Below are 25,400 nucleotides of genomic sequence, written 5' to 3' on the forward strand. Positions count from 1 at the left end.
TTACATGTGTTGTTACTTGGTATGCTTTAATTACAGCCTCTGAGCAGCAGGCAGGACAAGCTCTCTATTAACGCTTTTCAAAAATATGTATAGCACGTATGCATTTGCAGTGCAATAGGTCTCGCATTTGCGAGAGTTTAAGATATTCTCATTGTAAATGACAATGCCTTTTATTTATCTGTTTAAAAAAACAACACATAAATGAAAGGCAATACCATTTACGATGCCAATAGCTCAAACTCTTGGAAATATGAGATCTATTGCATTGCAAATACTAGCTTTCTTTTTGAGAGGGAGTAATAATGGATTTTGTATTAGAATGGGATGATAAATGGCCCTTTTTCTATATATAGGGGCTGGCTCCGAAAGTGTATTTTAGACGATTTTGTGTAGGGGTGGCAGGATGCCAAGCATATTGAGTGTATGGGAGGAGGTAATAAATACAAGTTCAGTGGGGATGGGAAGCAGATGGCAGACAGGGCTGAAGTAGGCGAAGCATTCTTGTATGTGACTTTACTATGAATCCTCCTGCCTGGCAGAACTCATTCACAGGTTCAGCTACATGGGGGAGAGAATTATGGGTCATGCGTAACAGGTGGCTCTCAATGAAGTGGGGGTGTTTTCTATCTGACATTCCCTGGAAATACTTGTGGAAATCAATCCTAATTTTACTTATATCTATTTTAATACATACAAGTGGCAATGTGACGCTATCAGAATCTGAATGTTCAGAATGTTTTCACAACCCACCCCTCCAAACACATACAAGGAGATACAAGAAGTACATATCCAACCTTTTCCACATATAGAAAGACAAAGAAAGAAACAAGGCAATTTCAAAAAGAAGGAATTCATACAGTATAATAGAAAACAATAGAACAGAAGAAATTGAACAATAAAAAATTGTGCAGGTCAATATAGAATATCTAATAACTATCTGAGGGAGGTTGAATGCCAAAAGGTTAATTGTATTGCATATAAATCAGAGGAAGAAAAAAGTAGCGAAAAAAGAAAGGATAGGAGTGAAATAGGAAAGAAGGAGAAAATAGGAAAGAACGAAAAGAGAAGAGAGAACAACATGGAGATAGAAACATAAATAAAAACATAGATAGCTAAATGAAGATAAGTATATAGAAAGACAGATAGTGAGATGGGGACACCTGCTCCAATGGAGAAAATAAAGACATACAGTCAATAAGGATAATGGTACACCAAACCCTGAGAGGAAAAATTTATATATTTATATAGTGACCTCCAAATAGTATTAGAGATGGAAGGAGGACAGTGCTTCTCTTCAACCGTAGTATGAGCCCAACGAAGAAATGATACCCAAGCCCACTAAGTATGAAATGACAGGAGCTTTAAGAATTTACATTCAATTAAAATGATCTTGACAGGAATTGATTTACGTGGGTCTAATAACTGCATATCGGTGTCATCCATGGGAAGAGGAGTGCAGGCAGCCCACGGACCCAATAAGGTCATAGGAAGCGAAAGCTTCAATGGAGTATCAAATATTAGTGATAAGTGAATTAGATCCCAATAGGAATGTAATAATGAGCATTCAAAAAACATATGTTGGTGATTGCCTGAGACCAAATAGCAATTCCAACACAGATCATTATCCCTCAGTTTCAACTTAAATAGACAAGCAGGGGTCTAATGAAGAAGATTCATAGTAAAGAATTTAGATTGCATGAGAGACGGAGCAAGTTCCTACACCCCACCCATCAGCTCCGCTCCGCCAGCCTTGCCCCCCCAGCCTCGCCCTCGCCGTTGTCCCCTGCATCCAACTAACAAACTCGGGCGGCAGATCCTGCTCCCACATCGCCGCCAAGACCTGGAACACCCTCCCTACCCACATACGGCAGACCCAAGACCTACTGGCCTTCAGAAGACTCCTCAAAACCTGGCTCTTCAAGCAGTAGCAGCACCCCCTTCCCTCAACGCCTTGAGACCCTCACGGCAAAGTAGTGCGCTCTACAAGTACTCTGATTGATTGATTAATTGATCTTATTCCGCTGTGAAACCTTCCCAATTAAGTCCTATGACTCTTGTGAGATGTGTTTGAAAATGTCACTATCAAAATGATGTGGCCATTTATTTTGTGTAATAGAAGCCTGTGCTGGCGGAGGCGAGATAAAAATGTATAGACTTTCGAGGCAGTATGACCTGAACGAGACCACATAGTCAAAAGTGAAATAGTAGCTGAATTAGTACATAGGGGTACTTTAGACAGGGCCACCTTTAATTTTAAAAAGGCATGGAAATCCATATTATTAAGATTATATTTCTTCCCCAAAGAAGGAAAGGAAAGTGGATCATGATTGGAGTTGTATAGATGCTTTACCAACAAAAGAACACTATTAGCCCAAGAGGACATCTTAACTGAGTCATTCTCAGTAACAAGTTTAGGGTTATACCATAATGAGGACCATCTCGACTTATGAATGGGGTTGGAGACCTTTTTATCTATATGATTTTGAGCATTAATTGTGTCTGAAATATTACAAGTTTAATGAGGGAAGACAATATTAGGCGCAGTGAGAAGAGAGGGGGTAAAAAGAGGAGAGCACAGCTCGTTTTCAATATAAATAACAAAGAGGGGTATGTTGAGCCCCCTGAGATGATAAAAAAGCAATTTGGGATAGGTTCCAATCAGGAAGATTACATCCTCTGAAAGCAGTTGGCTTCCTAAGATACCTATGTGCAATTCTAGCACGTTTATCACTCCATACAAATTTGGAGGTAAGTGAATCAATTTCACGGAAAAAGGATAAAGACAGCCTAACAGGTAGCATACCAGATAAAAAATTAATAATCAGAGATATCATCATCTTAAGAGTTTGAAGTCTTCCCCACCATGAGATATATTTCAGAGACCATACGGATAAAAGATCTTAAAAAGATCTTAAAAGTTAGGAATCCTAACTTTACTACTCCTAAATGCCATTTGTGAATACCGAAAGTCATAAAGTTAGAATTTTGTGTCAGATTACTTTTGTGAAACGGGCCCATGAATGTTTACAATTACAATTCATTTAAGAACAAACATACCATTCCTACCTATTCCCAAACAAAGGTTATCACCTATTAAATGTAATAAGGCAACCCAACATTGCCCTTTGGGAGAGGTAGGCCTCACAATAGTGGGAGTATTGCAGTACCAGGACATAAAACTTAAAAGTGCATGGCCGACTTTTTAAATACATTGCACCCTGCTCTATAGACTGTTTAGGGCTTATCCTAGTGGGGACATATATAATAAAAAGCGGGGTATAGGCCTGACAACAGGTTTATTTTCATAGGTCGAATTGGCAGTTTAAAACTGCACCCATGGTGCTTAAAGGGCTACTTAAGTGGGTTCACATAAGTGCTGCATACCCATTTATAGGCCCAGGATATACATTGTACCACTTTACTTAGGACAGAACAGTACATTAAATGTGCCAATCAGCATAGGCTTGGTTTTACCTTGTTTTATGGAGTGACCAAAAGCACTTTGGCACTGGTTGGCAGTGGTAAAATGCGCAGAGTGCTAAAGCCAATAAAAACGAATTTCAGCAACTGAAGGGGAGAAGGCAAAAAGTTTGTGGGAAGACCACCCTAAAGGCTGTCAGATCTAACAATGGGTGATTATCAGGTGTTCCAATACCCCAACCTATAGTTTTTGATGCAATGTCAAATATACAAAGATTCCAAAGCCTGGCTTTGTACAATAAAATAAAACCTTCTTAAGGCTGGTGCAGTCAGAGAAATGTTTTAGTGTAATCAAACATTTTACAAGCTCCACATCTGCTGCACTGTACAGCACATATTTTGTGTGAGAAATGCTAAAAAATGTCAAAGCATAATATTTAGTACTAAAAGGGTAATTTTCCATTGCAAAACCTATGCTAGACAGCATGAACAGACCTTTGCAATGTGGAGCAACGGTGGGGGAATGGCTCTAGGAAGCTTTAAAGAACATCAATACAGGGGGGTAGACCATATGTGGTACATAGGTCCCTTTTTTAAGGGGATTTGGCGTAGGGCAGTACAGCACATTTTATGTGTGAGAAATGTTAAAAAATGTAAGATTTAGTACTAGAAGGGTAACATTCCATCGCAAAGCCTATGCTAGACAGCATGCAGATACGTGCACTATGGAGCAAAGGTGGGTCCATGACTCTATAAGCTTTAAAGTGTAAGAAGCAGACAATATGTAGTAAATATGTTCTGCGCTGCTCTCCTTCAACGCAAGACAGCATAGCAACTTTAATTGGGGCACTGCATTGAATATTTCTTTGGAAATCTGCCCATGTGTGTCTTCACTAAATATATTAAGGAACTCTATGTACTCTGATAATTACATCTATTCATGCTTTTGACGAAATTTATAACCATGTTTGTGTTTAAAGAATTCCCGCAAATTGTTAGATGTTCATTATGCTTTATCCTTCGACTGTCCCCAGAATGCCCACAAACCAGCTTCTAGAATATTCGTACGAATTTAAGTGGTACAGGTTCCTTTCAACTTACACTCTTTCCATCATATCTCCTTCTTCTCTGTACTTATTGTTCACTTCCCCTGTTGACTTCCAAGTGATAATGAGGCTGTATTAAGCCAGTCTATGGACTTCCATATCCATCCTTTTCTCCCTATAAACATTATGTAATGTTCCAGTTGCTCTCTTTAGATATAAATACCAGAGTGGCTTGCTATTTTTTTTCTTCTAGATAGCATCAGTTTTTTTCTTGCTTGGTGAGACAGGAAGCATAGCTTCATTAAAGCTAGTGTGTTATGTGAAATTATGAAATGTATATGGTACCATGGGATTACAAGCAAAATGTTTTACTGAAATATTGTGAACATTGAGGTTATGGAACAGAGGGCTTAGTGTTGATTGCACTAAAACCGCTAAAACATATGTGAAAAAACAGGTTTATTCTTTCACATTAAGAGCCAATGAAAACACATGAAAATAAATTTGGAATCCATCTGCCGCTTGGAATTTTAAAATCTATGGCTTAAGGAGCCAAGCATCTGCACCTTGATTAAAAAATGCCTTGGCATTTACAGTTTATTGTGATAGACAAAGAATGAAATCCAAAAATTCAGAACTGTAAATATTTAGGCAGAGTTTGCACAAGGGCATGAGAAACTATAAGGACTGAGACGATTCCAAGAGGAGGAGCAGGGTTTCCATTTGGGTCACGGATGTTCTATCTGTCATTGGTGAAAACAGTGTCCCTGGGTGATTTAATTGGTAGCTCATTGGTCACCCATCTTCTCACTATTGCAGATGCAAAGCACATATCTTGGTGTTTGTGTCACATGCACGTATCCCAATAAACAACATCAAAATGGTGGTGTCAGCAGTCGAAGTGCATTAAAAAAAGACATGGGAACTCAATCAATCAATCAATCAGGGGTTTTAGAGCACCCCTCACCCTCAAGGGTATAAAGGCGCCGAGGGGAGAGGTGTGTGAGCAGCTCCGTTGTTCACTAGAAGAGCCAGGTCCGGAGGTCCTTTCTGAATTAGTGCAGTGTCAGGCTTCGTCAGATGCAGTGGGGGAGTTTGTTCCAGATCTTGGCCACATGGTAGGAGAAGGATCTGCCACCTGCTCCGGCCCTGCTATACGGGGGAACCAAAGAAAGGGTCTGTGCTGCTATATGCAATGGGGGTGGCTCAGTGCACGTGGGGGCAGGGTGAAATGTGGGGCTAAAAAACCAAAATATTTTATACAGATTTTGTATGTTTTTTTGGTCTTTTACTCTCAGGTAGCTACATATAAAATAGTTTGTAGATTAAATGAAACATACATTTGAAAAAGTTATGTTAATCAGAGGCAAATGCACTATAATACATTATTAAACCTATATAAGTTAATTCACTGAAGAGGTTTTTGTATAACCAGATAGCCATGAATATAAATTACACAGATTATAAAATAGGCTGCTACAAAAGGTGCAAAAAGGTTTAAGATAAAATGGTGCCTCCAAAATACAGATTTCGTAAAACCTAGACTGTCTGTACTGCAATTTTCCTCATATGACTGTCACTTAAGAGCAAGCATTTCACAGCTCAGGTCGTAACTCCCTTGTAATACTACTCAAAAAGAGTCAATCTTTGTCATCACAAAGCTTCAAATGATTCTATCAATTAAAGCCTCTACCTGCTTTAAAACACCCTTTAAATATGCAGATTAGCCACTTGCGCTCATTTGCCTTTTTTCAGAAGGCTTGTGTAGCTGTCTGTCCCCCTTTGCTATCACAGCACAGGAGACTCCCTGGAAGAAACGTCAGCTTAGTTGTCTTTTTACAAAAAGGAGGGGAACAGTTTTTTTGTAAATTAAAAAAGTAATGGCAAGTCGTGCCCCTCTGATCCCATGCACTTTTATTTCTAGGTAGAATGAGCTTTGACTTTAATTCATACCGAATCTGTGGTACAAATGTTATAATGTAGTGAGAATTAAAAAAAAATCAAGTTGTTTGAAAGATTTTTAAATCTACTGAATTATTCCACCCTAAGAAATATTCAAGCAATTCTCACTATGGGCGCCATACCTTTGATGGAATAGGAACAATATTTGTTATAAATATTGCTTCACCTTTATGGCTAATAACAACAGTGAATGGAATACATCATTTGTAAAATGTAAATATTTTAGCAAGGCTCCTGTGCCTTTCTTAAAATGCACCTACACTTCCTAACTTTGCTGTCATACCTTTAACTCTACTCTGCCAAAACTTTCCTGCAGTCCGCTATAATTTTCGTGGGAACAGTTATCTGGAACAATTAATTTTTTGTTTAAATTGGGCAGCACTAATGCTCTTCAATAGGGGTGACCATTCATTTACTGGGCAATCTTGGACCATCACTTCACAGCTGCTCACAGACAGCATTAGTGTGTAACTCTGTTTCTAAACCTGGGTATTCATTGCTATGACATAGTAGGAGTTATCATGTGTCAGCAATAGAAGCACTGGATTTCTCTACTCAGCCGAGGTCATCAGACTCTCACGGAAAACAGCAGAATGGCGGGGTATGATACATCTCACCAGCCTACTCTTGCCAGTCATGGATCCCCGGAGAGGAAACAGCTCAGGAGATTCCCAATCAAGCACCCCTTGTCAAGGTGAACCTGTGCCTTACCTCCTGGCACAGGATTGCAGACATGCTGAGGATAAACAAGTTCCACTTCCACTACATTTGTATTTTAGTTCTTTGCTATTCTTACTCTTACTGAGTGTACTAACACTACTAATTAAAATTAAAGCACAACATATTCCACATTTGACTGATGTTCTTCTTCCTTCTTTGCTTGTAGGTGCACAAAAGACTGAGGAGGAGGTGTCTGTCATCATTCATCGCCTGTTATACTGCCAGACGGATGTCCTTCTGTTGTACGTGATGTGACGTGTGGTGTGGTGTGGCCTGACCAGACATCTCTGCAACTTGTGCAACTGAGTGCTGCTGACATCTGAAGAAGATGGGCCCAAAGAAAGCATGTAACAGGTCCTCCAAGACTATGAAAGTTTCTGAGAAGTAGAAGGAAGAACAGAAGAAGGAAGTGACACTTAAGTCTGTTGTTGACCCCAAAACCTTTTTTGGGAAATCAAAAAGTATGCCCCACCAACCCAGGCCCGAGCAGATGAGTGTGGAAGTGGTGGTAGCCAATCTAATGGTGGAAAGGAGTGATGCTGAGCCTGACCTGAACTTATCGCTATCTCAAAGTAGTACTCAATCAACGCATGAGGGAACACAGCAGATAAGTGGTGAACAACAAAAACCGCAACCACCACCCGCAATAGTAGTTGTTGTTCCTCCCAAAGTAGGGGCAGTTCAGGAAATTGAGTCTCATGCAGAGCAAGAAGAAGAGGAAGCCACTCAGGCAGGAGATCTATTGTCTTCCAAATCCCCACCAAGGAAAAGGAGGGTTAGTCCATAGAGTTCTTCGCCAAGCATCCCTTCTGATGATATAGATCACACTTGGGAGCCACAAAAACCTGAGCATGAGAGGGAGGCACATCCCAAAACCAGGCTAGGGAAAAGGAAGGTTCCAGAAAGCCTTACACTTATGGAGGTCGATATAGAACAGCAGGATAATGATGATGATGAGTTTGACCCAGACATCACAAGCATCACTCCCGGCCCGAGGACATGGAGACCAACATTTTTACCCTATCCGGAATGGCTGCGCCTAGTAGGAATGTAGCATGCATACCTCCAACATAGGCAATACCACCTCCAGCTTCCTATTTACTTTAGCAAAGGGCCAGGCCGCGTCCTACATCCAGCACAAGCACCACCTCAGCAAAAGTAGGTAGTGGTACTATGGGCAGACACATAGTCAAATTCAATACACATCCTCCAGTTCATTGGAAGTGGCACCTCTAGCAGGAGACAAAAGTTAAGCTCCCCAGTGTGGGACTTCTTTGCGGTTAGTTGTGTAAGCTTAGTACAAACTATGGTACCGGAGGCCAAATGACACAATTGAAAAAACACTGCTGATTGCCCTAACGATGAACAATCTCGCAAATAACGTGATGGGGCTGATACTGACTCCGCTTCTGAAAGTATTCCAGGCCAAACGAATCCCCTCAATTGCTTATGGCAGTGAGGCAATGAGGGTGAGGGATGCTAACGAGTTTGACATTACGAAGGTCAAAGCCTATAGAATTATGGTCAGCCTTCCGTCCTACACATCACCTTCTCAAATAAGGTTGGAGTTTGGCCTCCTATGGCAAGATCGAGCTAGGTATGGTGCTCATATCATCTGCTTGCACCGGGCTAGAAATGCCACCCATGTTTTTAACAATTGTACTTTGCACCACCCACCTGTCTTCCCCGTGTTCCCCCTGGTCCGCCGCGGCTTGTGCCGTTTGTGCGAAGGGAACAGACACAGCCATTTCTTTGCTCCCTCACTTCTCCGGATGCTAAGTCAGCAGTCCATGCGCTGGTGTAGTCCCGTCCACTTCCTGTAGTTCAAAAGGAGGTGCGTCAAGCGGACACATAGCTGAGCCTTACAAAACTTCACCAGGTCAGACAGAGAGATTGTCTGCTATGCTGATAACGCTTTTTAACCTGTTTAATTGTGTTTTTAAAAATTGCACTTTGCACTGCCTAACTGTCTTCCTGTGTTCCCCCTAATCCGCCGCGGCTTGTGCTGCTTGTGCAGAGGGGACAGACACAGTCATTTCTTCGGTCCCTCACTTCCCTGGACGCTAAGTCAGCGGTCCATGCGCTGGTGTAGTCTCACCCACTTCCTGTAGTTCAGAAGGTGGTGCGCCGAGCGGATGCGCGCAGAGGTGCGCCAAAGGCACGCCAAAGGCAAACCCGTCTGCGCCCGTCCGCGCCAGACCACGTCAAACACCAGACACCCTGCCCGTTCTGCTGCAACCCCCCTCATAACCCTCTCCAATCACTAATGATGACTCCTTATCAATATACACGCCAGGAGCTTCTTTCACTTAACAAAAGCTTACCTGTTAGATTAAGCGCTATTCCTTCTCATATCATCAGGATGCCTTCAATTCAAAAACATCTTCCTATCAAAGGACAAAACAAACCAACAAAGAATAAAGTTAAACCTCCACAACTCAGTCCAGACCAATCCGAACTTAAGCAATTAACAGGCCTATACTGTAATGCACATTCGCTCCCTAAACACGCTCTTGAGATCTGGTCTCTCCTAGACACCGAGAAACCTAACCTCTTCTTTATGACTGAGACATGGCTACATGAACTATCACAACCTGACCTCTTAGTTGCCCTCCCACCTGATTACCAAATAATTAGACTGGATAGGAAAAATAAGAAAGGCGGCGGCATAGCAATTGCCTTCAAAACAAATGCCAGAATCCATATGGTAGATGCCATTCAGACCACCTGGGGTGAACTCTGCATTTTCACTATTGAGAACTCAAAAAGGGGAACCTGGAAAGGTGCCCTTCTTTACAGACCACCCGGAAATAAAACCCACTTCCCCAGTAACCTTATTGAGACAATTGCACCATATGTACTAGCTGCAGACAGCTTTCTGCTACGAGGCAATTTCAATTTCCACGCCAACCTTAATACTGATCCCCACACTTGTGACCTTATCAACAGTCTAGAAACCCTTGGCCAAAAGCAGCTGGTCACTGGCCCTACTCATGTCGCAGGCCACACTTTAGACCTAATATTGACTAATTCCCCGAATGTAAAAATAGATCAACCTATCCCCATTCTCTGGTCCGATCATCATGTTATAAAATTACATCTGAGCAGGTTAGAATCACAACCCCAACCCAAGACAGAATACAAGCTAAGTAGACCATGGAACAAAATAAATCCAGATTCCTTCGCTACCCAATTTCCTCCTCTCCTTCTCCCTGAAGAAATGAATATTAACCAGGTGGCAACAAATTTTGACTTAGCAATCAGTACTTCCTTGGACATTATTGCTCCGAAGAAAATTACCAAATGCCCAAAGAAACTATCCCCATGGTTTACCCCCGACTTAAAAAGTGAAAAACTAATAGCAAGAAAGGCAGAACGCAAATGGAGAATCACGAAAGATCCTGTGGATAGACAGTACTATAAAACCACCATTATTTGGAAAGCATAGCAACAACCAAAAAAACGTATCTAGGTAACAGGATTAACCAAGCAGCTAACTCCCATAAAGAACTTTATAATATTGTGAAAGAATTCACCAACCCACCTCTCAACTCACCATCTCTAACCGCCTCCCAGGAATGGGTAGACTGATTCTCAGATTTCTTCATTACCAAAATAAATGACATCCACAAAGCATTTCCCCAATCAAACAGCTCTCCACTGCAGCATAATTCTGCGGTATCTCTTCCCAGCACTATCAAATATCTGGAAAACTTCAAAATAATAACAGAGGAAGATATCTCTGCAACACTTAGAAAAATGAAATCCGGCTCGCCAGATGATCCAGCATCTCCACAAAATATATCCAAGATTGAACAAACCCTCATTTCTAGTCTAACCAAAATCCTGAACTTATCAGTAGCACAGTCAACAGTCCTTCTCACTGGAAAGAAGCCGTAGTTTGACCAATTATAAAAATAAATCTGCTGACCCTAAACAACTAGCAAACTACAGGCCTATCTCACTCCTCCCCCTGTTACGGAAAGTAATGGAATCAATGATCAATAATTAATTATCCAAACACCTAGAAAACAATAAAATCCTTGATCCATCTCAATAAAAGCTTCCGGCCACATCACAGCACGGAAATGGCCCTGGTTGAGATTGCCGATAACATCAGACTCTCTCTGGATGCCAGGCAGTCCGCCATTCTAATCCTGCTTGATCTGTTGGCGGCTTTCGACACCATATCTCATAGCATCCTTCTGCAGCGCCTGGGGGAATTTGGTGTCGGAGGCCCCGCTCTACAGTGGATTAAAAGCTACCTCTCAGACCGGTCTTTTAAGGTAAAAATTGAAGGATTCTCATCCAAAGACCAGTTTATCGATAAAGGCATTCCCCAAGGATCAATTTTAAGCCCGACCCTTTTTAACCTATACATTTTACTGGCTAAAGGAATTAGAGCAAGGAAAGAAGAGGATTCCTTGAGACAAAGCTAAGTGGAGGTTTAGAATACTAAACCTTACAGTGTCAAAGATACATACAACAACTACATATGAAAGTTAAAAATTCATTTATTTTGAATAAATTAAAACACACAATAGGGCAAACTAATCTAGATCCTTAAGAATAAAACACAATAAAACAATTCACTCAATAATGACCCGCACTATTGAGAAAAGACACAATGGGTACAACCTAAAAAATTTGTTGGTTACAACTTGTACATTCCTGCTCCGTGGTTAAAACAACCAGTGTTGTACTGCTACGACATCGGGATATCAAATCTGGTTTTGGAGACTTGAATTGTACGGTAAGTAGCATCGACACGTTTCGGTGGGTTCTCTTATTGGTTACCACCTTTATCAAGACAAGATCTATTCTGTCCTCACCAGGGAATGTTTACACTCGCCCCTGAGTTGAAAGATGGACTACTTATAGTCTTCAGAGTTAACTTCTTGAAACCAGAAAGCAGTATCACTTGAGCCTTCTAAAGTATCTGCTACCAGTGGGTTGTCATGTTATGCCTGTTGTGGTTAGAATAAGTCCCCCTTGATTCACTGTTCCAAGTTTATTTGGCGAAGTGAAAAAGATAGGTTTTTTCAGTTTATTTGAAGACTAGGCCAGAATTGCCATTTGGCGGACCCCCACAGACGGCGGAACAATTTCTTAAGGAATAGGTACTTTAACAAAGGCCAGGATAGACTACTAGATGGACATTGGAATCCCGTGCCATCAGTGTAGACAATTACTGAAATAGCCAAGAGGGAGGAAGAGACCAGAAGGGACTAACTCTAAAAACAAGCTGCCTTAACTGGGACTTCACGAACACCCCAAATGGCAATTCTGGCCTAGTCTTCAAATAAACCGAAAAAATCTATCTTTTTCACTTCGCCAAATAAACTTGGAACAGTGAATCAAGGGGGACTTATTCGAACCACAACAGGCATAACAGGACAACCCACTGGTAGCAGATACTTTAGAAGGCTCAGGTGATACTGCTTTCTGGTTTCAAGAAGTTAACTATGAAGACTATAAGTAGTCCATCTTTCAACTCCTGGGCGAATGGAAAATTTCCCTGGTGAGGACAGAATAAATCTTGTCTTGATAAAGGTGGTATCCAATAAGAGAACCCACGGAAACGCGTCGACGCTACTTACCGTACAATTCAAGTCTCCAAAACCAGATTTGATATGCCGATGTCATAGCAGTACAGCACTGGTTGTTTTAACCACGGAGCAGGAATGTACAAGTTGTAACCAACAATTTTTTATGTTGTACCCATTCTGTCTGTTCTCAATAGTGCGGGTCATTATTGAGTGAATTGTTTTATTGTGTTTTATTCTTAAGGATCTAGATTAGTTTGCCCTATTGTGTGTTTTAATTTATTCAAAATAAATGAATGTTTAACTTTCATATGTTGTTGTTGTATGTACCTTTGACACTGTAAGGTTTAGTATTCTAAACCTCCACTTAGCCTTGTCTCAAGGGAATCCTCTCCTTTCCTTGGTTTAACAACCCCAATTCCCTTGGCTGGCTCAATGGGTACCTCTCTGTTTATTACTCCTAAAAAAATTAGAGTGCATGGTTTCGATACCGTGTCTTACGCCGATGACACACAGCTACTGATCACTTTTGGTCCCGACCACATCATCATCACACAGCACAGATTTATACAGTGCATGTTAACTATCAATGACTGGATGTCCAACAACCATCTCATGCTTAACGCGAATAAGACTAACATTCTACTTTTCGGTGATGCCAAAAACCTCTGGTCTTCTGACTGGTGGCCACCCTTATTAGAATTGTGCCTCCCACCCAAGCTCGCTGTCCGCAACTGAGTAATAATGGACAATAAGCTTACCATGGCTGATCACGTAAACACCGTGGCACCTACATGCTACGGCATAATGCGATCCCTCAAGAAAAATTTTAAATGGATTCCACTTCAGTCTCGCCAACCCTTGTTCAGGGACTAATTATCCATTGCCTAGACTATGGAAATGCACTGTATGCATCCATAAATGATAAACTTCCATCTAAGCTCCAGGTGCTGCAGAACACCACAGCACGACTGGTTTTAAATCTCCCATATGCTCCCCATCAACTCCTACCCTAAGGACTCTTCACTGGCTCCCCATCAGAAAGAGGATTAATTTCAAGATATGTTGTCTAGTACACAAAACAATCAACAACAAGGGACCAACCTATCTGAAAAAAAATGGACCAAATATCAGCCAGTAAGAACTCTCTGCTCAAACAGCAAGCACCTTCTGACCATCCCTAAGGTCCGCACCGTTAAGAACGGTTGTAGGTCTTTCTCCAGAACTGAGCCAGAGAAATGGAATGCACTGCCCCTACAGCTCCGCCTAGAAATCAACCATAAGTCGTTTCGTAAAGCCCTTAAAACGTGGCTCTTCTGAAACGCTATGTCCCGACCTGGCTGCCAGCCAGCGCTATGAGACCTACGGGTGAAATATGCGCATAATAAATACCAATACATACATACATACAAATGCGCTAAACAATCTGCTGTGGCGGGATATACAGCATAGGGAGAATTCCCAAGCCAGAAGCTATTTTTAACTAGCCCTAGAGTCTACTAAACTCACAGAACTCTGGGATGCCCAAATGGGCTATCATAATTTTAAAAAACTGGTGTGGAAAACCTTAAAACAAATCTCTCTGGTGGAGGAAAAAGAAAGCTTCTCAAATAGATCACACACCTGGATGACTCTTAACTCCTATAAATCACTGGCTCCACAACCATTTTTTAGCCAGGGTTACCTGAAGTCTATAAAAATGAATTTTTTGAGGCATATTATGGGAATCTTTTTGTGCGCTCAGCATTTTTCACCATGGCTAAAGACACTAGCTCAAGAGCCGTGCAGGCTATGCAAAGCCAATCAAAGTTACATTTTACACCTGATTTGTTTATGCAAGGATCTGCAACAAGCTCTGCAACAGTTTCTCAAAGAATCCCTAAAACAGAACGGCATCTGCACCAGGAGACAAGCAGTGTTAGCCTGTTTAAACCCAGAAAATATACAACTAATCTGCATATTGGTAAAATTCCTTATGCTAGCTGTTGAAAAAATGTTAAAAACAATAAAAACTGAAACAGGCACTGGCACTGCAGAACACAACTGACAGGATCATGTCCCAATCTAGATCATACAAGGACATAGTGCCAGGATGTAAGGGAAAATCCTTACAACGAATGGAGCAAACCTGAACAAATCAAACGCAGCGACCGGATTAAGAACTACATGGCTGGTACAAAGGAATACGAGACTGCAATTACAGCATTAATTTTTATAAGGACTAATAACATGTTTATAATCAATCTTGATGTTATAGCTGTAAAGTCTTATCGACCAATGGGTCTCATTTGGTTTTTAACTTGAGGATTTCCTCTCATAATTTTTAAATTAATAAGGAAGTGGAAAAGGTGGAAATCATACACACATTGTCAAACATTTTTTATATATATCTTTGTATTCAGTATTCTATGTGGTAATATTGGAATGGTTTTAAGTAACTATGCAGAAAATAAAGAACCTTGAGAACCTTGAACCCTTTGAAAAAACACCATGCAATCACGTTGGAGGACCACCTTCGTAGCAAAAAAAATAAACCATTGATGTAGGTGGAGATAAATGAGTAGATGGTCTACTCATGGTCGAACAGGATGAGGAAGAAGAAGAGGGAGACATTAGGGGCCATATGTATCAAGGCAAAATGGGTTTGCAAACGCCAAAATTCGCAGAATTCCGGCGTTTGCAAACCCATTTTCATAAATGGTATGTATGAAACATTTTTGGTGCAAAATAAGGAATCGCTAAATTTGCCATTCCTTATTTTGTGATTGCATTTAAGGAATTGCAAATTTTGCGATTCCTTAAATGCAATGTATCAAGGAAAAAAACATTCCAAAATGCCATTAAGGAATCGCAAATTACCACCAACTTCTAGTTGGTGGTAAGTTGCGAAATCTTTTAAAAAAGCTTTTTTTTTAAAATCAAAATGTGCCATGTGACGCTCATACATGCCCTTAGGGCGCATATGCGCACACATGTCATTTTCAGGGGTGCAGCAGGGTGTTCTTGAGACACCCCTGCACCCTTGAAAATATTCACAATTTGCGATTAGCAAACTGCGATTCGCAATTTCCCCTTTATTCCTATGAGCCTCCTGGCCCATAGAAATGAATGCGAAAGTATTCCCTAATTGCGATTAACAATTTGCTAATCGCAATTATGGAATTTTAAAGAATCGCTAAAAAGAATCGATTTCCTACATACATACCATTTTTGCGATTTCTAAATAGCGATTCCTTAAAAATCGCTATTTAAGAATCGCAAAACGGAATGTTAATACATATGGCCCTATATCTGGTAGTGGTACACAAAGTAGCCCTGTGCCCAGCACTGCAGTGGTACAGCCCACATCCCCAGCATCAGCAAAATCTCAGTGGCACAAGAGTAAGAGTCAGCCGGAGACACCAAGGAGTACTGTGATGCAAAGTGCTGCATTTAGATGATCAGAAAAAAATACCATGCAGCGTACCATTCTTAGCATGTATACTAGACAGGAGGGAAAGTACGAACGCAACCACCCAATAGCACATTTGTACAGCGCGAAGCTTACTAAAATGTTAGCACTGGACCTTCTCCATTTTTCTTTTGTTGAAGGGGTGGGTTTATTGGAATTTGTGACAACCATCTGCCCAAAATGGAAGGTTCCCAGCCTCTACTATTTTGCCAGAATTGCTGTTCCAGCACTACATCATGACTTGGTGGAATTGCTTGGAAAAGCTTTACATCAGAGTGCTGTTCATAGTATCCACCTGACATCAGACATGTGGACCAGTTACCAAGCCACTTATTACATGTGCATCAGTGAACACTGGATCTCTTTTTCAGGTGTTAGAGAAAAGCTATCTGCAGGCGTTGACACTGCTGAGATTTTTAGTGTCACTCGCAGACTTGCAACTGTAGCCATGTTTGCTATGGAGAAATCTCATACTGCTGCAAACATTTTGGCTGAGTTCAACAACAAGGTCTTTGAATGGCTGCGACCAAGAGGGCTTAACATTGGTTAAGTTGCCACAGACAAAGGCAGTAATGTAGTTAAGGCCATGAACGTTTGGTGGATATTTCAGGGTCCCGTGTTTGGTACACTGCATTAACATTGTTGTTCAAGACTTTCTGAAAAATGAAAGCAAAGTCAGCAACTTACTGACCACCTGCAGAAGAATATGCACACATTTTAACCATTCTTTTAAAGCCCGGAAGCAACTAAGGGTCATTCAACGTGAGCATAAAATGCCAGTTAAAGCTCTCATCCAGGAGGTGCCAACACGTTGGAACTCAACTTATTACATGCTTGATCGTCTGTTTGAGCAGTACAAACCACTTTATGCTTATGTCATGCAAGAAGATTAGGGGATCCTACTGTGAAAGCCATGACCATTGAGATGTGGCAATGGGACCTCATTAAATGCCTGACAGAGATGCTACTTCCTTTTGTGGTCTTCACACGTGCAGTCAGCAGGGAAGACTGTACCTTGGGCCAAGCTATCCCATTGTTGTACATGGTAGAGCAACAGCTGAAGAAGGTGTCTGAAACATACAAAGGTGTGGAAGACAAAGTAGACGCATGTTATTTGGCGAACGCCTTAGCCGTCCGCTTATCTGACAATACATCAATACACATCGACATTACATTACTGACACAAATTTGGATCCACGGTACACATTATTTCTGAACAGTAATGCAGTAATTCCTTTTTCAGAAGGGGATGTTGCCAAGTAAAAAACTTTAATAGCTGCCAGTGCCAGTCCAGGACAGTGCAAGTACTACAGGGCATCCAGAGTAAAGTTCTTCTTCAGTACATGAGAGCAGTGCGTTTGCTTCCATGCAGTCACCAACACTACCAAAAACATCAACAACAGCACCAACAGGATCTGATTTATCAGACACAGCAAAAAAAATAGCTGCTTAGTTTCTGCAGAACGGGATGGGTAAGTCTGTTGCTTGTACAAAGTCAAAAGAGGCCAAGAAAATTGGAGCACCACTGAACATTGAGCGGATGGTCCAGGCCTATCTGGATGACTCAACAGAAGTCTTCATGGAGCAAAGCCCATTGGTGTATTGGTATGGGAAAAGAAGCCAATGGTCAGTGCTCAGCAGGCTGGTGATAAAGTATCTGACTTGCCCTCTCGCAAGTGTCTCTTCTGGGCGTGTTTTCAGTACTGCTGGTGCCATTGCAACTGTGAAAAGGACCAGTCTCTCGCCTAAAAGCGTGGAGAGGTTAACCATGATCAAAATGAATCAGAACTTCATACCACCAGATTACAAAATATGTGAATCGCAGCAGGAAGAGGAGAGCGACTCCGAAGACAAAAGTAGTGGGTTACATGACCTATTTCTGTCTGAACCACCAGGGTTTGAGGACGAGCTCCTCTCCCCTGACAACTAGGCTTTAAAATTGTTACTTTCTCTCTTCCTTCATTTGTGTGTATATCTGTCTTTCTGGTTCAAATCAAACCACAACAAATCCATCACCACCGTCTCTTATTTTTATTTAACTATTGGAGTTGCACATCTGTGCATTTAACTGTCCACTACACTCTCAAAGTCCTGCTTCATCTTCCTGACTCGCCCTATATACATTTCCATCTTGCCAGATATTGGGTGGAGATGGAGAGTACAATAATGTAGCCTCTAACAGTCCCTCCATAAGAAGTTAAATGTACGTGACTATAGCCATCTTCTGTTTTGTTTCCAATCCGAAACTCATCACTGTCTTAAGGCTACCACCTCTGTCTGCAGGCATACACAACTCTTCACTGTCAGAACTTGAGCAGGCATCCAAAACTAAAGTAAACTCGTCATCACTTTCAGAAGGCTCAGCATCTCTGATCTGACAGCCAAAGAGAAGAGCAAGACAGGTATATGATTAATGAATGATGCCATGCATTGCATTGGATGTTTGCTGACTCTGAGCAAATGTGAATGAAATCAAACTACATTAGTAGTTAAATATAACAAAGTAAAAGTGATTCAAGTGATAGTTAATGTTTCCATGTTGGGTAATAACAATTCTACTCCTACTATTGCAGGTGTAGTTTGGACTTACTTCATCGGAGTCACTCACTACAGACTGACTTGGTGTTGGTCTGTTGGACAAAACATACACGTACCACACCATGATGATGACGACCATACTATCTTTGCACGCAGTCAGTCAGTTGGATCTGAGAATGATGATTGATGGAATGCGTTTCAGGATGTGGCATAAAAGGTAAACACAACCAATCAACAAGAACCACAGCAGACCTAGGCTACATGTCTATGCAGTGGTGGAGTCGAATTATAGTGCTATGATGACTGACAGTGGCACATTGATTTAGTCACTAGATTTGGAAAATACTACGTTGATGTTATTGTATATGCCTTTTGTCTGGCTCTGTCAAAAATTAAAGTAAATGGAGTTTGGGTCACAGGCCACGGTCCATTGCCGTGGGTTTGTTCTCTGCTGGCTCCTGTCCTGCTTTCTTGTAGATTAATGTTGTGTGAATAGTAGAGTAGACACATGTATCCAAGCTGCCGCAGTCTGAAAGTCTTCTTGCTCAAGAGTCTTGTCTTTTTGCACTACACTGTAATTGATGCTTTTTTTTTATTCATTCATTTTTCAATACCCCTTTTGTTTCTCCATCAACACTTACAAGCCGGCCTTTTACCCAGTGCTATTATACTTGGAGCAACAACTCACACTTACCTTACCAATCCTCATCAGCCAGCCAGTGGCACCCAAGAATGATGTGCAGAGTGTCCATGGAAGGGAGGACCAAGATTAATGACGAGATACAACTACACATTTGGACCTGGATAATACAGTAACTTTAGTATCATATTTGTCTTTTTAATAATTTGATTCCTTTTTTCTCTTCATTCATTTTACTACTGTGTGACTTTCTTTGCTAATTGCCCGCTACAACTATTTTTTAATTTTCTTTGCTAGCCTTCAGCCCGGTACAGCAGGTAATTAGGGTTTCTCTGAGGGCATACAGCCAAGGCAAATTTCATATAATACTACTTCCCTGTACTGTGTAATTGTGTAGTAGTAGTTAAGTACTACTCATTAACCATCAAGTTATCTTATTGTCATCATGCAAGCATTTCTTTTTCTCCAATTATAGATTTATTGTATAGTGGATCATCATCGTCTTCAAATATTGTTTTGCTTTTGTTGTCTCCATGCGTACTGTTTTTCTTTGTCAAACCTTTCCCCAAACCCTCCTTCTCATCCATTCATCAAACCCTAACCCTCTCCCCCAGGCTGTTTGATTTTATATTGAGGTGTGATGTGACTACATTAAATGTACACCAACAAATGATCACAAATGATCACACGCTTGCTGGGGCAGATGTGGTGAACGAGGCAGGGCGAGGATCTTCTTCTGTTTGCCCACCCATGCTTAGTGTATGTACAAGCCAATTAATTTTCCAAAGGGACCCACCGAATATATCATAATTATTTGCCAGCATTGATTGCATTTACAGCATTTAAGTTTACGAATTAGGATTGTGTTAAGTCACTCTTTCAACTCAACTACAGTTTAACTTCTTAGCTTCTTGTACTAGGCTGTCACAAACATCATTGTTTTCTTTTAGTTTAGCAGTTGCAATATTGTTTGTTTGGCGGTCTTCTTATGTACTGTACTTTTCTACTACTCTCACAGTCTCTCTCATGCAAATGACTGTCTCTTTTTTGTTTGCAAATGCTGGTGCCAGTGTCTACTATTACCACCACAACCATGGCATCTTCTCCATTCTCTTGGGAAACCATGCAGCCATTGCTGTGCCAAACTTAATCCTCATCAATCACAGGTAAGATAAGGTTGCTGGGAGGTATAATGGACTAGGAGGAGCGACTGGTAGTACTAGTAAGACAAATATTACTCAGTGAGGGGTACCGCATCTATCTGTTTGCATTTTACAAAATTGGCAGATTATTTAAATCAAACACTGGCTGTTGCCCTGCATCTGCAAGGAAACCTTGTGATGTACATAAATTTGTGAAACAGTAACCCCCACACAAAACATTGACATCGTTTGTGTAAGTATAAATAAATAACATTTATTTTCATAACAAAAATAGACTTTCGCACACCTCACCCACCCCTCTCCCTAACCCCAACCAATGTCCAAGTTCAACCAATGTCCAAAAAATAAGAAACCCCAACACCCAATTCCTACCCACCAACAAAAGTACTAAAAAAGGGGCAAATCAACAGGGTCCATCTATAATCGGCGGGCTTTATGGTGTTTGTCCATGAGGATTTTTACGCGCTCCTCTAATTGATCCTCCAGCTGTGCCGTCCGGAGGAGAAGTTGCTTGCGAAATGTTCGCCACTTACATTTGCATCCATATGGGTGGCAGCAGAAGTTGAAAAATGGCAGCGGTGGGCGGCTGCCTGACCGCAGCACCGTACTCCTGCAGGCGGGGCCTGGCTGGGGCCCGGGGCATTGGAAGAGGCAGCACCTGCTGCTGCCGCCATCTCCTCCTCCTCATCTGCCTGAGCCACCAGCCGGCGGTATTCCTCAACGATGGCCTGCAGTTTTCGTTGCCGGGCCCTGGCTGCCAACTCCTTCCGTGTTGGTTTTTGGGAAGGAGGATCTATAAAGAAAGAAACAGAATTGTAACCAAAACTCTTAGCAAAACAGTAACACAAAACTTATTCAACACATAGTGGCACAGTAGCACTAGCAAGCGCAGTACATAACATTTGTGGTAAGTATCTATCCTCCTGTATCCCGGCCTCTAACATTTGTTGGAGTTTTTTTCTGGCATTATACTTGCCCTCGTAGTATGGATGGACTCCAGTGCACAGAAGAACACCAGTCTTTTTCTTATCTCTAGTTTAGATAAATTACATAACCTTGTTGTAGGCTGTAGCCGGCAAGCCAGCTCAGTCAGCTAAGCTTGCGTCTAAGACCAACATAGGAGTCAATATGCAGACACCTGTTACTTTTATTTACCAAGCTGCAGGTGGGGAACCTCGTATATTTTTCGATTACGGGTGGCACTGGCCATACTCTCTCTGTTACATGAAGGGCAATTGCTCAATTTCACTTTCACTGTGCCCTGGCGACTACAAAAAGGCAGATTAATAATAATATAATATACTTCTGAACCAATGGTCATTACTTATATGGAACAACATATCACTCCAGTAGCGGTCAGAGGTGGGAGTGCTGGCGGGAGGTGAAGTGGAGAGGGGCAGGGTCAAGGGAGCAAACTATGGATTGTGGACAATTACTGGTAAGTAAACATATAAATAAATAAAACAAATTTTGTTGTGCGCACTGCATTCAGAATCCATAGTTTAACACCCCTGTAATGGCTGACCTTTTTTGGCTCCTTTAAGAGGGAGAATGATGGAGAGTGACTCCAGTCTATCACCCTTATAGCATAGGGATTAGGACTATAGATAGGATCTCTGCCTTTTATATAGTAGAGTATTTTCGTGTCCCTTTCTTTAGAGTAGGGCTTATGAATTCAAGCTAGGGGATAGATATATAAGTATTAATCATGATTTGCCCACTTGCTAATGTGCTAGGATATTTTCCATGGAGTTATGCATATTGTGGGCCCTGTAGGCCTTAAACGAGACAGACTCCATCTTGCCCTCTGCCTGGTAGCTCGAGAGGCCTTCTAGGTCAAGTGTAATGTTTTAGTTTCAAGCTGTTGTTCGCTTGGAGAGAACCGGCTCAGGCTGGCCCTTATCGAAGGAATGTATTTTTCTCCACTCCGAAGACACAACTTCAGGCCGGCCGGCTGGGAACGTGTCCTTGGTACGGGGAGGTACAAGAATTTGGTGGGCGGCAGGTTACTGGCCATAGCTTTCCATGAAGGAACAGGCTTTGATATTAGCGAAGGTGTTAGTTAGTCGACAGTCAGTTCGTAGGCGGCATCTAGCCGTTAGCATCTCTGCCATTAATCATTTCATGGCGGACAGTCGCCATCTTTGAAGTCCAAGAAAGATTTAAGACCGAAACTCTCTGAGAAGGACTAAAGGAGAATTGGCGCGGAGCGCACTGAAACAGAGAGAGAGAGAGATACGGTAGCTAATAACCAGCAAGGTTCCAGTGGCCTAGAGGGAAGCAGACGAGGTTGAGCCTAGCGGTGCAGACGTGTACTTGTGACGGCTGGGGTGTGACTGCAAGACGAGCCAGGACACCGAGACGAGAAGGGAACCTAGATGACTGCCGAGTCCCGACTTCACATTAATAAGGTGATATCCGCCCTCTTTATAATAAGCGCGCATTCTAATCTTTACCTTTTCTTTGCATAATCCATGTTGCATAGTATTGTGTTATATGTTTATTGACAATAAATACCCTAGTTCTTAGTGAACGGATGTGTGCCGAGTATTCTTGTTCAATCTTGGTAAACGTGGCTTCTAGGTGGTTGTTGTTTATGTGAATGGATGAGTAACCCCAATCAGGTAAGTGGTGATCACATAAATAGGGAGCGAAGTGGACCTTTGATGCCAAGGATAAGAGGCACATTATACTATTTGGAAACCGTACTAAATTCTATTATTATAGTTTTATCCCAAGTAGACAAAGGAGAAACTGTTCCGATAGGTGCTCATAGGAATGTGGTCGTCGTTGATATACGGCGTTAGTGAGAGCGTTGGGGTGGATTACCAGCGCGTATACCCACAGGATTGTGGCTTGTGTAAGTGAGAGCGCTGGGGTGGATTACCAGCGTTTAGGTTTGCCGGATTGTAAACCGTTTGGAAAAGAGAGCATTGGGTTCGGCAGGCCCATGTGTAGACACACCGGATTGTGTGTCATATCTGCCCTGGGGTAGATCAGTCTGGGTCGGAGTGGCCGCGAGACTAACTGATGTGAATAAGATATGGTAGAAAACCTATGCATGTTTATTGCTATTTCCCCATCCTTAGGTACGACTTGTACATATACCTATATCCATTGTGAATACGCTCTAAGGAGGGAGGTGAGTACGTTCTGGCTGGGTTATAGGGGCCCCTAGGGGCTGATCCCATCTAAGCGGAAAATCCGGCCATTACAACCCCCTACCCTGCCCCTCCCACTCCCCACATCCTCACCAACCCCGAGCACTCCCACTACCGACAGCTAATGCTGCATAAGGTACTTTGTTCATTGATTGTGTAACCAACAGATAGGCTACCCTCTGCAGGTTGGCTGAGCCGACCCAATCGAAAAAAATTAACATAGGTAGGAAGTGGCCCTCGGAGTCAGAGGAAGGCACTTGATAATATATATGGTGTGCTTGCAAACTACTGAGTCATCAACTGTATTCTGAAATGAAATCCTACTTTTATATAATATATGATAACCCTCTGCTTTGCTACTCCGGCGCAGTTTCTTTTCCATTATCTTCAAAGTAAGACTCGTCAGCATCCAGTGACAGTCTCCACCTATGATGAATACATACAGGGGGCATCTATCCATTAAAAGTTAATGCCTATCATTCTTTTGTTATATGTATAATGTAACAAACCTTAGCTGGTTTCAATTTCACCAACAACCACCCGTGCTTCCACTCCTTCCTTCCTTGCCTTGGCTTTGGGCTTGATACAAACACCACTGAAGATTCTTGCTATCCACTATCCACCCATATTGTGTCGCCCACCCAGGCAGGCATCTTCTTTCACCTTCCACCCATCCTTCAACAACCCATGCATCTTATTCCTATCAGCCGCCTGCATACTGCTTCCAAGTATCCTTCTCTGCTAGTCCTATTACATCTCTTTCGTCTTTCCTCTTTCCACCCTAGTTCTTTCCCTTTTAGTTCAACACATCCATCAAGGTCATCTGATCTGACTTTTAGTCTTCTTCATAACTTTCACAGCTGAGTTGGAGTCTGATAGAAGAGGCCTTTGTTTACTCAATTCACGCTGGTAATGCTATTGCCAATGCATTGGTAATGCAAAGTAAAGGGTGTCTTCTTCAACCTTTGTATTTTGTTTAGTACAACTTCAAGTTCATACTTACTTATGTCTCACAGTACTGTGAGTGAAGTGCTCCCCTTCCAGCTAGTTATGCCAATAAGTAATGAATATAACTTACCACCGCCCACCGCAGCTGTTTCCTCCCCAACTGGTGCTCCTGCAGGTTCTGCATCTCCTCCTGCGCCCTCCTGAATGGCCGCATTGACATCGCCGCTGGCCCGCCGGCACTGGTGGTTGGTACTGGTAATGCACCTATAAAAAAGTACACCTTTTTAGATGCCTGTAAACCTCCCCCTATTTTACTAATTTTAACCAGGAAGGAAGATTGAAAAAACAGTTAAAGTACAACATAAATCATCACTAGTCCAAATTGCGTACTACAGTAGAGTCAGTAGACAGACATTAGTAGTATTATTATATGGTCCCTAGGGTCATCTCATCTCTACTCCTACTCTAGTGTTTGGAAAGTTAGCCTGAGCCATGTAACCATTTTAGATTCATGTCTACTCTTTTGCGCATGTTACCTTGAAGCTTGTTCCGCAGTAAGACGCCTTTGAGGCCACATGAGTATTGCATACAAGTGAAGAGGTTAAAAAACAAGCCACTTTTTTCATGGAGTTCGGTTAGTCCCTATTACTTAGCCATAATGTTACACTTTTTGGCATGACTGCAAAAAGCTTGAATAATTGTATTATACTGTCTAATGTTCCCCCTTTTTTCTCATAACAGTCAGAAGATTCCCTTCTACGAACCAGAGATTTGCAGAGGTTACGAAAGATGCATGTATCAGTAT

The 25,400-nt window shown here is 41.8% G+C and overlaps 1 protein-coding gene across 2 annotated transcripts in view; it reads right to left on the reverse strand.

Moving 5' to 3' along the window:
* Nucleotides 1–20,718: 20,718 nt before the first annotated feature.
* The window catches only part of LOC147703289 (uncharacterized), a 51,608-nt gene continuing 46,926 nt past the window's right edge, over nt 20,719–25,400 (reverse strand). For both annotated transcript variants that reach the window (XR_015297290.1, XM_086928907.1), the window contains 2 exons: nt 24,726–24,859; nt 20,719–21,279 (listed from right to left, as the gene is read on the reverse strand). Coding sequence is in view for 1 of the 2 variants with exons in the window: in XM_086928907.1 (XP_086785033.1) it covers nt 20,957–21,279; nt 24,726–24,859 (457 nt within the window). In the remaining variant the exon portion in view is untranslated. The remainder of the gene's footprint in view (nt 21,280–24,725; nt 24,860–25,400) is intronic.

Source organism: Lissotriton vulgaris, chromosome 7, assembly GCF_964263255.1.
Source record: "Lissotriton vulgaris chromosome 7, aLisVul1.2, whole genome shotgun sequence".
NCBI classification, from domain to species: domain Eukaryota; kingdom Metazoa; phylum Chordata; class Amphibia; order Caudata; family Salamandridae; genus Lissotriton; species Lissotriton vulgaris.